The sequence below is a fragment of the Chrysemys picta genome, chromosome 2 (genome assembly GCF_011386835.1).
Source record: "Chrysemys picta bellii isolate R12L10 chromosome 2, ASM1138683v2, whole genome shotgun sequence".
Lineage (NCBI taxonomy): Eukaryota > Metazoa > Chordata > Testudines > Emydidae > Chrysemys > Chrysemys picta.
Genome location: NC_088792.1, coordinates 203,748,740 through 203,762,162, shown reverse-complemented (window position 1 = coordinate 203,762,162; position 13,423 = coordinate 203,748,740). Strand labels below are relative to the sequence as shown.

Below are 13,423 nucleotides of genomic sequence, written 5' to 3'. Positions count from 1 at the left end.
ATTTGAGACACCTTAAAAGGGACTGATTTACAGAGAGCAGGTGATCTACGCTTTCTAAACATCAGGCTCCTATGAGATGTCTCAAGTTGGACACCCAAATTTACCAGTCACTGAAATTTTAGGCCAGAAGTTAATTGATCTATTTTTATACTTTTCAAATATTCCATTGAAATAGAAAATAAATCCATATTGGCTCTCTTCACATCAATTATAAATGACTTGCTCTTACACTTATTTGCTGATGCTTCAAACTGTGTAAAATAGTTGTTCTCTTTAAATCTTCTGCTAACGTCATTAAAAAGAATAGGTTGCATTTCAGGCCTCAATCTTCATGCTTGGTTTCTATTTAGCATTCTGCAAAAGCAGCAAAGCCTTATAAACATTCACAGCATTTTTTCACACAGTTTTGAAATATGGCACAGATTGCTAAAATTATTATGAGATTTTATCATATCAGCATCTTTGCTTTTGAATACACAGTATTAATACTCTAGGTTGAAAATAATTCATGAGGAGTAAGAAATTATGTTCAGTCATTTGATGAACTGATGCTAATTTGTAGAATCCTATTTTTGCAGCTAGCACATACTGCAGTAACAACTGTTCCAAGTACTTTGTCTTTTAGAACAAACATGACTCACCGCCCTTAGGTAAATAGAACTTCAATGTTAATGCTCTGCACATATTGGAGAGACTTTGTTGTAGAATAAACAGTGATTTCATCATTTATATATTTCTAATTAGGCAAAAGCGTAGGTTTAAAGTGTAGTTTGCAGCTTGGCAAAATGAATATATTTGTTAGCAGTCATTTAACCTTAAAAAACACAAAAAACCCACTCCTCTTTGAAATCATTTGGCACTTCTGGATCACTTAGATGCTTCAGAATGCATTCGTCTGTGATGATATAGGTGCCATAAAACAGCTTATGACAGGTTTTCCCAGATTGGAGTGTGTCGCTTCCAAGTGGGGAGGGACTTCCCAGGCAGGTTAAGAGGCATAAGAGAACAGTAAGGGTGGAGAAGGTGCCTTATGCTAGTTCCCATCCCCTCTAAATCAAATATGCTCTTGAACGTGTGGCTAAAGCAGCAGTGGGAGTAGCTCCTTGAAGATCATCCACCCACTATCTCTGCTCCCACATCAGCTCGGTCTCATGCTTCTCTCCTCTCCATGGCACTCAGCTAAACTATGAGATTAGTTGCATGCAGCTACTAAAAGATGCCACAGACCCTTAGCAGCATGTAGCTGGGGAACAAGGAAGGCAAACCTCAGAACAAGAAAGTAAAGAAGACTAAATTTGAAAATCAAAAAGATAAAAATAAGAACAAAGGCAAAGAATGGACAGAGAAGAGATGACAGCAACTATGATGCAATGTGGAGCATGAATTCCACAGGTTGTTTATATATAATGTGAATACACTGTCTTCCATTACCTCTAAATGTAAGCTTCCATAAATTTAATCAAATGACTCACTTGTTATGAGACAGTATGTACCAAAAAGTGATTGATCACTTAGCATTGTATCTTTATAACTGGGCATACCTCAGTTAAGTCCCCTTTCTTCTCCACGTTAGATTTTATTAATCCTAGTTTGTTGGGATGTCATCCTCTGTAAATGTTTCAGAATTCTAATAATATTTGTTACCCTTTTTAAAGTAATTTAAAGACCTTTTCAGTATAACCTATATATTTTTATCTAATGCTACTAAGACTAAATATGGTACCATAGATGCTGGAACTAGGGGTGCTAGGGATGTGGCAACACCCCCTGGCTTGGAGTGGTTTCCATCATATAAAGGGTTTACTGTTTGTTTCAATGGCTCTCAGCACCCCCACTATATAGATTGTTCCAGCACCACTGTTATAGTACTTTAAATTGGTACCACAATAAGGTACACCATTGTTAACCTTAAGTTTTTGTCAGAGATATTTTTAGTAAAAGTCATAGACAATAAACAAATTCACAGAAGCCTGTTACCAGTCTCTGACTTTCACTAAAAAATATCCCTGGCAAAAAGGGTAGGCAGGTTCAGCACCCACTGCTGCTGGGGCCCCTGGGTCCTGCACTGCTGCAGTGCGTGGGAATTCTGGGGCCCCCCTGCTTGTGGGGCTGGGCTGCTGCAGGGTCCCCTTGTCCCTGGGACAGCTGGGAGCTGCAAGGTACCCCAGCCGCTGCTCGGGGCTGGGCAGCTGCGGGGAGTCACCGCCGGCTGGCCGCCCACGGCTGGGCAGCTGTGGGGTCCACTCGTGTGGCTGGTCAGCTGCGGGGTCCACAAACCGCCTGTCCCCTGCTGCGGCTGAGCAGCTGTGGGGTCCCCCCACCAGGGTGGGGAGCTGCAGGGGTGGGCTGGCTGGGAGCTCCAGTCATGGAGGTCAATGGTAGTCATGGATTCCGTGATCTCTGTGACATAATCGTAGCCTTAAACATTGTGTTGTAAAATAAAGATGCAACAGAAGATGAATGGACTATAAGGCGGATAGAAAACTGGCTAGATCGTCGGGCTTAACGGGTAGTGATCAACGGCTCGATGTCTAGTTGGCAGCTGGTATCAAGCGGAGTGCCCCAGGAGTCAGTCCTGGGGCTGGTTTTGTTCAACATTTTCATTAATGATCTGGATGATGGGATGGATTATACCCTCAGCAAGTTCATGGGTGACACTAAGCTGGGGGAGAGGTAGATACACTGGAGGGTGGGGATAGGGTCCAGAGTGATCTACACAAATTGGAGGATTGGGCCAAAAGAAATCTGATGAGGTTCAACAAGGACAAGTGCAGAGTCCTGCACTTAAGATGGAAGGATTCCATTCACTGCTGCAGGCTGGGGACCGATTGGCTAAGCAGCAGTTCTGCAGAAAAGGACCTGGAGATTACAGTGGACGAGAAGCTGGATCTGAGTTAACAGTGTGCCCTTGTTGCCAAGAAGGCTAAAGGCATATTGGGCTGCATTAGTAGGAGCATTGCCAACAGATGTACGGAAGTGATTATTCCCCTTTATTCGGCACTGGTGAGGCTACATCTGGAGTATTGCTTCAAGTTTTGGGCCCCCCACTACAGAAAGGATGTGGACAAATTGGAGAGAGTCCAGCGAAGGGCAACAAAAATGATTAGGGGGCTGGGGCACATGACTTATGAGAAGAGGCTGAGGGAACTGGGCTTATTTAGTCTGCAGAAGAGAAGAGTGAGGGGGGATTTGATAGCACTCTTCAATTACCTGAAGGGGGGGTCCCAAAGAGGATGGAGCTAGGCTATTGTCAGTGGTGGCAGATGACAGAACAAGGAGCAATGGTCTCAAGTTGCAGTGGCGGAGGTCTAGGTTGGATATTAGGAAAAACTATTTTACTAAGAGGGTGGTGAAGCACTGGACTGGGTTAACTAGGGAGGTGGTGGAATCTCCAACCTTAATAGTTTCTAAGGCCCGGCTTGACAAAGCCTGGCTGGAATGATTTAGTTGGGGTTTGTCCTGCTTTGAGCAAGGAGTTGTACTAAATGACTTCCTGAGGTCTCTTCCAATCCTAATCTTCTATGATTCTAAGATTTACAGACATAAGAACCTAGAAATCAGTGAGAGACTGGCTTACAGTCTCCTTATGGTATATATGATGAACTTGCTATAACAGGAAGCAGGTATTCCTAGAAAACCAGGGCAAGGTTGGTTGTTTACATCTTCAGTTCGGTGTTCATGTTACATCCATCACAGCAGAAGAATGATCATGAGTTTGTATTCTTCTTTGAGGTGGAATGAGCTATGCCCCAAGCATCTGGATTGGTATATAATCTCCAGGAAGAGATGTTCCCTCCAAGATAACTTTTCCCCCTTCACTCATTCTTAAACATCTGAACCGTTAATGTTCACACTTTCCAAAAAGTTAATTACGAGGCTGTGGCATTAAAATTTCTGTGGGCATATTGTATCATTCTTTTTGCTTCACTAAGATGAGCTGCTCTATTAATTCTTTCCTGGTGAATTGTGGGAGAACTTGTCTTTCCTTTTGGGGCACTTGCTGGGAATTTAGGGAAGGTATTGGAGGACTAGCGGTATCCACATTGCAGACTGGTCATATTAGCTGCTGAAGAGTTGTGATAACTCAAGCTTTAGCATACACCCCATGACAGGCTGACAAACTTGAATTAAAAGCACCACCATGCTCCTGGGTTTTTGTGTGTGGGCATGATTCAAATAGGGGCAACACTTTGACCTACAACTTGAGTTAACTTTGCATGGAAGACAAATGCTAAGATGATAAGACATTCTATAGCAAGAAAAGTTACATTACCGCATCAGAAAGCTTTCAGACCCTTTTCTCCCTTATTTAAGGAAAATCATGAGCTCCTTGTACTGCATGTTCTAATGAGTTTATGAATCTATGAATAGGTTCAGTTGGCGTCCTTCAAGTGTAGTAAAATGATCAAAAATAATAATTCCAAGCAGCATTACAAATAAGTTTTCCTTTACTTTTATTTTAAAACAATCACAATTACAGTGCTATAGTGAAATGTAATTAAAATAAGAATTTACAGGGCATTGTCACCACACTATCAAAATCAGATATTAGAATAATTCAATTTTGAGGGCTAAATTAGTTATTTATCAAGAGCTAAGTTTTATTGATTGCCGGGAACATGTACAGGATTACTTTTTTATAGCAGAGCCATTAGCAACAGCTAAAGTTGAGATTGTGCTCAGTCTCTCCTCCTATACCAAAAAGAACTTTAGCATTACAAGAAAAAACAAACCATAAATTTATGAAAACCAGGAATTGCATGGTTAAGATGCTTCTTCACATACAGTGTAATCACACAGCCTTAATTCTTTCACAGGGAGGCCAGTATCTTGATCCCTTCTCAATGAGGACTGAGGACTATATTCTGAAACTGCAGAAAACTAATTTTAGGATATCCTCTATTGTGGTGTTAACCTTTTTAATTGTGACTATGCAGCTGGAAACAAAGAGGAGAGCGAGCTCAGTGTGTCCAGTGTGCTCTGTCAACCATAAGCAATTATTTTCCATATTGTTATTGCTACAGAGGCCACATTAAGGGTCCTGTTGCATTGTATGAGGATGAGTCATGGTCTGGAGTTGTGGGGGAACAGAATATAGTTTTGGTTGTTTTTTTGTTTTTTGGGGTTGTTTTTTTTTGGTAATGGCAGGATAAGATATTGTGAAATTCCCACTACATATTGCCAACCCAGTGAAACAGAGTTAAGAGAGAGTGTGTGTGTGTGTGTGTGTGAAAAAGCACCTTAATTGCACATTTCTTGGTTTTCATAAGTTTGTGATTAGCGTTAAAAGAAATACATTTCCTGGTTTTCCGACATTTAGGTTTGGCATTTTGAAATCCCACAGTCAGAAAAGATATGAAGACAAGGTGGCACTGTTGTGCAGCAGCAAACAACTCCACCATAACCAAGTATTTTGTAAGTGAATTTCCTTTGGTTTGGGTCTGCTTTCCTATGACTGGGATATCAAGTTTTAGCAGACAATATTAAACTTTGTTTTGAATCTAGGAGTTTGACTCAGGTGGTCATCATTGATAAGTCTTCCAAAAACACAGCCAAGAGAGTCTGCGTGTACAAAAGCTCTTTTCAGAGTAATTATCTCACGAAAGGAAAAGACCTAATCTTTATTGACAATTCTATGTTACGCCAAGCACAACAGTGGCCCTAAGCATACACCATCTCTGGACATCCCATCTGATCTCTTCAGGAGTATGGCAATAAAGTGGCTATAGTGAACTTGGTAGGTAGCTTAGGGAATGCTACAGTAAAATGGTGGCTCCAGAAATAACTGGAAGAATAGTTGTCCGTTTTAAAAAGAAAAGCTACACAAAACACAACGCTGGTCCATGAGTTTTCAGTTTAACCAAACACTCCACTCCTCATTTTCCTTCCTGTCCCAGGACCCTCTACAAAGTGATTCTCTGGAGCATGGGCTGACTGTTCCTTATCCTCAAATCAGTCAACGTTAGCTCCTGAGTCCTGGATTAGCCAAAATAGCTTATTAAGGTTCATGGGCATGTTGTGGGTGGCCCATATGAGCCTTCTAAGGCTCAGAAGTGTAGGCTGGCCACCAGGGAGCCTAATGATGGAAGACTTGGATGTAGACCCATAGCTTTTGGATCAGTGAGCTTCCTGAAGTTCAGTGTCAGGCTTCTCTGTGCACATCTCAGTAAGTTGGTTACAGGGTCACTACCCAGCATATTCATGACCCATGAGTCTTTATTCCTGCACAACAGAGGTCTAGGTCCATAGTGGCAGCAAGTGCCTTACCCACAGGACTATCGTCCCCTCCCACACCATCTCTTCCTTCCTCATTCTCTGCACAAAATTCCATCATGTGCAACTATTTGCTAGGCAAACTCACTTATATATCTGTCCTTTATAGAGCTGCATAGGTAACAGTAGCCCCAGTGTACGGACAGCTTAGCCAGGCACAGATCTGGCGTAACCTTTTATGTGCAGTGTGGCTGAGAGGATAAGATTTGATTCTGCTATTTGAGGGAGTTGGATTGTATTCCTGGCTTTGCCAGAGGTGACCTTGTGCCAGGCTTCTAACCTACCAATTTTCAGGCCAACCTGACTTCCTTGGTAGATTTTAGAGAGGATACAAAATATGATTTTAATCAGTAATTTAGCTGCAACCTTAACTTAATTGGAAAAATGGGGGGGGGGGAAACCCTCCAGAAATTTTCTCAAATAGTACCATAATGACCCTTGTATGGTAGCTGTGGGGATTGAACACCTTGAGTTCATACTACAAACCTCTTGAACTTCACTTAATGCATTTTGCTGATGGGTTACATAACCATTTGCTAGATAGCAGTAGGACCCTGGAGATCAAGGTTCCTGAATTAAATTCTAGTCTCTATAAAGAAAGTGTGGTATGTTGGTTTCATAGATGGTTGTAGATAAGATAGCCAAGTACATAGATTTGACACATTCATTCTGAAAGGGAGTGTGTTTAGGTGGATGAGACTTTGGATCTGCCATACAAGAGAACTGAATTCTGTTGTAGCTCTGCTAGAAGTGATTTTGTGCAATCTTTCAGTCTCTCCAACTGTAAAATGGGTGCAGTGATAATTGCTTTACCTCAGAGATATGAGGCCTTGGTCAATAAGTCTGTGAACTGCATAGAAATATTAACAGCAGTCAGTGAAAGAGGCACACTAGAGGGTAGAGCTGGTTCAGCAGCTGAACTCCGTTCCATTTTAACACCATCTAGTAACAGCTTTGTGTCTATGCTAGACTTCCTGTTCTGCATCCCAAGGACAGAGCTGTACTTGTCAGAGTGTCCAGTGTGATGTAGCCATAAGTTTGAGTTCAGCTGTGAGCTGAGCCTGCTCCTCTCTGAAGAGAGTCTGTCTGCTGTGATTCAGCTCTATTCCTACTCTTAATCCGATTCAGCTCTACTCTAATGTCTCGTCTTTACTCTAGTGTCTTCCACAGTGACAACACTGCCGCTTGCGTGGCTTTGTGATGCGCATGAGTGTATATAAAATACATTTTCTCTTTTTGCAGACACACGATGAACACACTCATACAAGATACAGCTAGCTGAACAGCTATAAAATGCCCAAATTTGGGTCTACAAAAGCAGCTCAGATTGAAAATTCTGACAGTGATAGCACCATGGTGGAGAAACCAACTGGAAGAAAGGTAAAAAGGAAATGTAATTAAATAAATTACACTGAAAGATGATTAATTTTGTAGGACTATATAACATGTATGAACCATAAGAAACCCTATCATAGGTCAAGGTATGCCATTACAACCCTAGGAAATATATGTGAATCTGTATTTTGGTATCCTGGTCTTAAAAATCTAGCTAAAATAGATTACAGGTTTTTGATTGTTGATATGCTCATCAGTATATGTGCAGCAGACATTAGGAATTTTTAAAAACCTTTTAATCTCTTGCAGCTTAATATTAAAAGAAACTGGACATGCTGAATTTATTTTTATTGTGCCATTGTGCTATTCGTGTCTTATGTCATCTGATGTCTTTATGTATTGATGTTGCTATTTTAGATTACTGCATTTAATTCTGTATTTTTGTCTAGAATTTATATGTACCAGTATGTATAGTTTTAGTAGCTTTTTCTGAATTCCTCCAGAAAAAGCACAGATCAATGTTGTAAACACAAATACATTCCTTGCGTAGGACAGGCAGTTGTTGAGTGTTTGACATTTGACTTCCAGCCTTAATACAGAAAAAAAGATGTGTAATTACCTTAGAAATGCTGCAGTTCCTGGAGTGTGAGTCCACTTTAAAAATTGTGTGATTTAGTTTTTGAGTGAAGCAAAAAAAGTAAGATAAAGTTGACCCTAAGCAGTATACGGTTTGTTATTATATGATTATGCAAACTGAAATTTTACTCAGTAATATCGCTGTCTCACCCATTTTCAAAACTTCTAAGACCCAGTTATGACCAACTCTGTGTAAGTGTGCTACAGAGAGCTCTTTGGGGTACCTGTACATGTAATGAGCATTCATAATTTGGCAGTAGGGCTCAGAGACATTGAGGGGGAGGTAGTGCTGTCTACAGCACTATCAAATCCCAGAAGGTGGTATGCCAGGGTGCCATACATTGTCCTCTTCTGTACAATAGTTACATTGGGGAGAGGGTGTGCTAAGTGATGCTACCCAGTATTATTCTTCCCCTCTTCTGCCAATGGAGATATTGTGTAAAGATTCCAGGTAGAATAGCTCAGTTTGTTGTGTTGAAAGGGTGCTGGGCTTGAAGGTGTTAAAGTACTGATAGAATCCTTGTTTTACCGTTGGAACATTAAACAGTAATTGTGGCTCAGGTTTTACGTAAAGCAAATACTCCTACTGTAACAATCACCATCAATACCTCTTAAACCATTTATTAAACACTTAAAAAGAAAGATAATTTGAAACTTAAATTGTTAAAATTAATTTGTACTTAATTTCCCTTATTTTCTTTAGCTGTACAGTCTTTTAAAAGGAAAATCCATTGCTTGACAGTCTCTCAGTTGGTATTAAATAACCTTGAGAAAAAGAGTTAGTTACAGGTATTGCCTCTTGAGTTGTTGGAGTCAATCCTGTTTCTTTTTAAGATGAAGCTAAGCTAATTAATATGAAGGGGGTGAGAGAAAACAACAACAACAAACAAGGAGAAGATTTAGGTTCTATTTCTGCTGATTGCAGTTTAACTTCTGGAAAATCACAGGCACAGAACACAATATATATTACTTTGTTTGCCACTACTGGAATCTGGCAAACTGAATTGGGTTTTTAAGACATTTATTTCAGCTTGCCTTTTTGGTCACAGAAAAGTAATGCAAAGTTATACTTTTCCTGGCTAAGATGGAAGGAAGATGAGGAAGAGGTTAGAGAAATAAAGTAGGGGAAAGAAATTGACGTGCAAGGGAAGAAATAATGGTAAGAACCTTATGTTCACATCCAAATTCTTAGGATTTGGCCAACCTGATGGAGTAGATGATGTCATTTGGGGAGGATATTGTTCAACATCAGGAAAGTGATTCAAAGGTAAATCCTGGGGTCCCATCAGGTGGTGAGGATGGGAAAAGTCAACACAGTGAAGCTCACTGGTATACAGTAACATCATTTTCTGCTCCTCACTCCTAAATAAGTTGTCTAGTGCTTCCAAGAAAAACTGTCCAAAAGAGATGGCAGCCAAGTCTCATCAGAGTTAACCAATCAAAACAATTATCCAGTGGTTTCATATACGGATGCTTCCTGTCATCTTAACCACTTTTGTCTATTGCTGAAACATTTTTGTGATATCCCAGGAACTTTGAAAACCCATAATACATAGATTTTAATTCTTACACATCCTGTCTGTGCCAGCATTTTCAATTTCAATTTATTTATTTTTAATAACAATTTTATATAACACCTGTATAGGCTGAAACAACTTTTTATCGTCTTTTACCCCTTTAAACAGTTTGACATTATCCCAGGGCACAAGCCTCAAAGCAAGACAATGCACCTCTTTTGCACTGTCTAGCACATCATTGCTCTGTCAGAGGTATAATTTTACATATAGGTAATACATTTGTTCATAGACTTGAGTATATTGTTTCACTGCATTAATCACTCAGACCAATTGTAATTTCTTACCTGGGGTAAAAGGAACAAATTGATCACACTCTTAGTGACTGCATAAAACCACTTCATTGTCACATAAGCTCTGAAGAACCTTGTCACTATTTGGTTATTCCATCACCAAAATCTTTGTTGTGTAAATTAAGTTTGCTGAAGTTTATCAGTGACCAATACAAACACAAAAAATATGGGAAATTCCTAGTTAACTTCATCCTTCCACACTGCCCCATATTCATTTCAGATTATCTTTTCCAATGCTACTACCCATCAACATGCCTACCTTCTCTAGCATGTGCACAACTTCATACTCCAGCTATGGATTGGAAAAATAAGTATGTGGTTATATTGATGTTAAACATAAAAATATTGAATACTGTGTTGATTAAGAAGAATGCAGGTTGAAATGGTATTTGCAGTTGTGTGTGGAAGTAGGGAATATATTGAATGATGCTGTTTTGTAACCAGAGGAAGATGTAGAACTATATTTTGGATTTTCCAGGATTATGCAATTTAAACCATGGTGTAAAACATTCAAAAAAATGAAGTCCTGGATAAATTAATATAGTAGTTAATATTTTAATGTTTCACTAGATAGTTTTATAAAGCAGGTTTTTAGCATTCTGCAAAACCTTAGTTTAATTACGTTTTTTGGCTAGTTTTATATAACTAAATCTAGCAAGCAAGATTTTAAATAAATTATCATTTAGACAATCACAAACCCAAACAGTGACTTCTTTGTACATATACAAGGTTATTAACTGACCTTTGCATTTGAGGGAGGTGCAGTCTATTCTCCTGTACAAAAAAATGCACAAACTAGTGCTAAATTCTTCTGATTCAACCTAGTACCTGTACCAGCACTATAAAATCTTTAGAAGAATGGATAATCTAAAATGAGTTTGAGCAACAAAAAATCATGAAGCCCAAGTGCCTACATTTAAAAAAAATAGTTTCAGACCTCTGAAGTAAAAACCAAGCAGTACAAATGAATTATAACAATGTTGCAGAAGGAAATTCTCCCAAGTGTGGCTAAAAGGGCTGATTAGTAGGCAAAGACAGCAAAATAAATCTCTTATGGATACTTAAATGTTTAAAGCTTTAAAATTATAAAACTTTGGCTCCTTTTAGTATTTGAATTTGATGTGCAAAGGCATTGACACTTATGATTAGACACTACTGTAGGAAAGTTGCTGCAGTAGATTCAGAATGAGGAGATGTCAAGGCAAGAAGCTCATTTCACTAAAATATTTTGGTATTGCAACTCCTTGTCCACACACAATTTTTCATAGTGGTACACAGACAATCACGCCACTGTTCTGTGAAATCAAAAGCAGTTTTGATTTGTGTGATATTGTGAATTGAAGTTCAAGTGGCTCTGTGTATTTCCACTTATGGGTAATGAGCTGCATAGTAGTAATGTCAGAACTCATGTGAGTCCTTCCTATCCCTTCCCTCGGTGTCCTCCAACATTCTGAGGATGAGACTATGTAAATGGGTGGTGTGTCCTCTACTATCTCAGTTCCTTCCAACCAGTGAGCCAGATGGAAGTGAACCACTCCAGTCTATTTGAATCCAGGGGTTTTCTCCACTGATTGCATTTGGAAGGTTTTATAGTTTATAATGGTTATTCTTAGTGTTTAGTATAAGGTAGTGTTAAGTATTGGTAGTTTAGTGTTGTTATAGAGTCAGTTCCTGTCACTCACTGAGGTATCCCTGGGCTGTTTCCTACCTTGCCTTCTATTACCCTGACAGTGACTGCAGTTTCTCTCTCTGCAGCCCCTAGGTGCTTAGCTACTGGACTTTATATAACCTTATAACCTTCACCTCACAGTTCATAAATGGGCATCTCCTTCTTATGTGCCCCTGTTGACCACAGTCAAAACACACCCCTCCCTTGCCTGTTCTCCCCACAGGTTGGACTCTTTTGGACTTTCTTGTTTTCTTGCCTCCAAAGTATATCCTGAAACCAAAATTACCTTAAATTATTAGAAAATTGACATCAGTTTAAATGGGAGAAAAAAAATCAAATGTTTCAAAATAAGTAATAGACTTACTCTTAACATATGGTTTTGTATCAATTTCATATTATTAGATAGGTATGGTGCCATCCTGGCTTAGTTTTAGATATATTATTGAAAACAAAAGGAGAACGTTATATTCATGTATATTATTTTAACATTTGCAATAAAAGAGCTTTGCTTTTTTTTTAAAGCCATATCTAGGACTACACCCATATCTATCTAGATAGGCTAAAACCTTTGTTACTCGTTAGATAAATAAGGTAATAAACTGTTCACCCCTTAAGAGTTCATGCATCTTTCAGTTTCTCTGTCTCTCTTGTTGACATTGAACCTCTCAGCCTCTGCAGTCAGCATGCCCACTTCTGTGTTAATGACATTCTGAGTGGTTAAGAGGCCTATTGATTAAACTTTTAGGCTACTTTAATGGGTTTAGGTGTGAACAATACTTATGATTTAGTGATATCTGAATGTTAGATCTTCTCTACATGGTATGTTCCCATTTTATTCAATAATCTTTCCTTTTTCTTTTTTTTCTATTTGCACTAACTTTGAAAAAGGCCTTGTCTTACCTCATGTTAGTTAATCTGTGGTAACTACTACTAAGGAAAATCCTAGTGACAAGGTAGTTTGTAGCTTTCACATGTGTTACCAGGACGAGGGAAAAGACTTTGGGAAACCTAGACTAGCTAACAAAGTAAGAACACACCTGTTTTCGTATTGAAGGTGCACCCAAAAAGTGCCCATCCAAGGATCTGGGCCCAAGGAGCATATAGGCAGCAAGTGCCAATAATGAAGCACAGGCAGTAGCGGATTACCGCATGGGCCAATGGGGGCCCTGGACAATTTGGAGGCCCCGCAGGAGTGGCGGGAACTCAGGCCATACCCCCTGCTCCTCCTCTTCCCTCTGAGACCCTGCCTCAAGCCCAGCCTGAAGTCTGTGGAAGAGTGGTGAGCAATGTATATTCCCACTGCCCCCAGGCAGAGCTGGCTGAGCTGCTCGCCTGAGCCAGTACAGGTGCTGGGGTCTAGGGGGTAAGGGGAGGAGCAGGGGGCAGGGCCCCAATATATCTTAATCTGCCTCCTGAGCACAGGTCAAAAATGCACACAAATATATACAGCATAAACAGATTAATGAATTTTGCTGCAGTTTGATTTCTAGATCTAGTACTGTAGTAATCCAATCTCAAGATGAGAGAGGCATGGATGACAGTTGTATGGTCTGCATCTGAAATAAGTGGTCTTACCCTTTTGGTGTGTGAGGATAGGGGGGAAAAGTGGCATGACCATTACTGCTACCTGCTCGTCTAGTAGC

The 13,423-nt window shown here is 39.8% G+C and overlaps 1 protein-coding gene and 1 long non-coding RNA gene across 10 annotated transcripts in view; one reads left to right on the top strand and one right to left on the bottom strand.

Annotated features, from left to right (window-relative positions):
- The window catches only part of LOC122172475 (uncharacterized), a 112,186-nt gene that overhangs the window by 21,270 nt on the left and 77,493 nt on the right, over nt 1-13,423 (bottom strand). The gene's annotated exons all lie outside the window — the stretch shown is intronic.
- ANKRD12 (ankyrin repeat domain 12) overlaps nt 1-13,423 on the top strand; it is a 109,668-nt gene that overhangs the window by 27,526 nt on the left and 68,719 nt on the right. For 7 of the 8 annotated variants that reach the window (XM_042843282.2, XM_065582054.1, XM_005282648.5 and 4 more), the window contains one exon: nt 7,516-7,653. In XM_042843282.2, coding sequence (XP_042699216.2) covers nt 7,567-7,653 — 87 coding nt within the window. In that variant the 5' untranslated portion in view covers nt 7,516-7,566. Of the gene's footprint in view, nt 1-5,320; nt 5,416-7,515; nt 7,654-13,423 lie in introns of those variants that run through there. The other variant, XM_065582053.1, reaches the window with a different exon arrangement.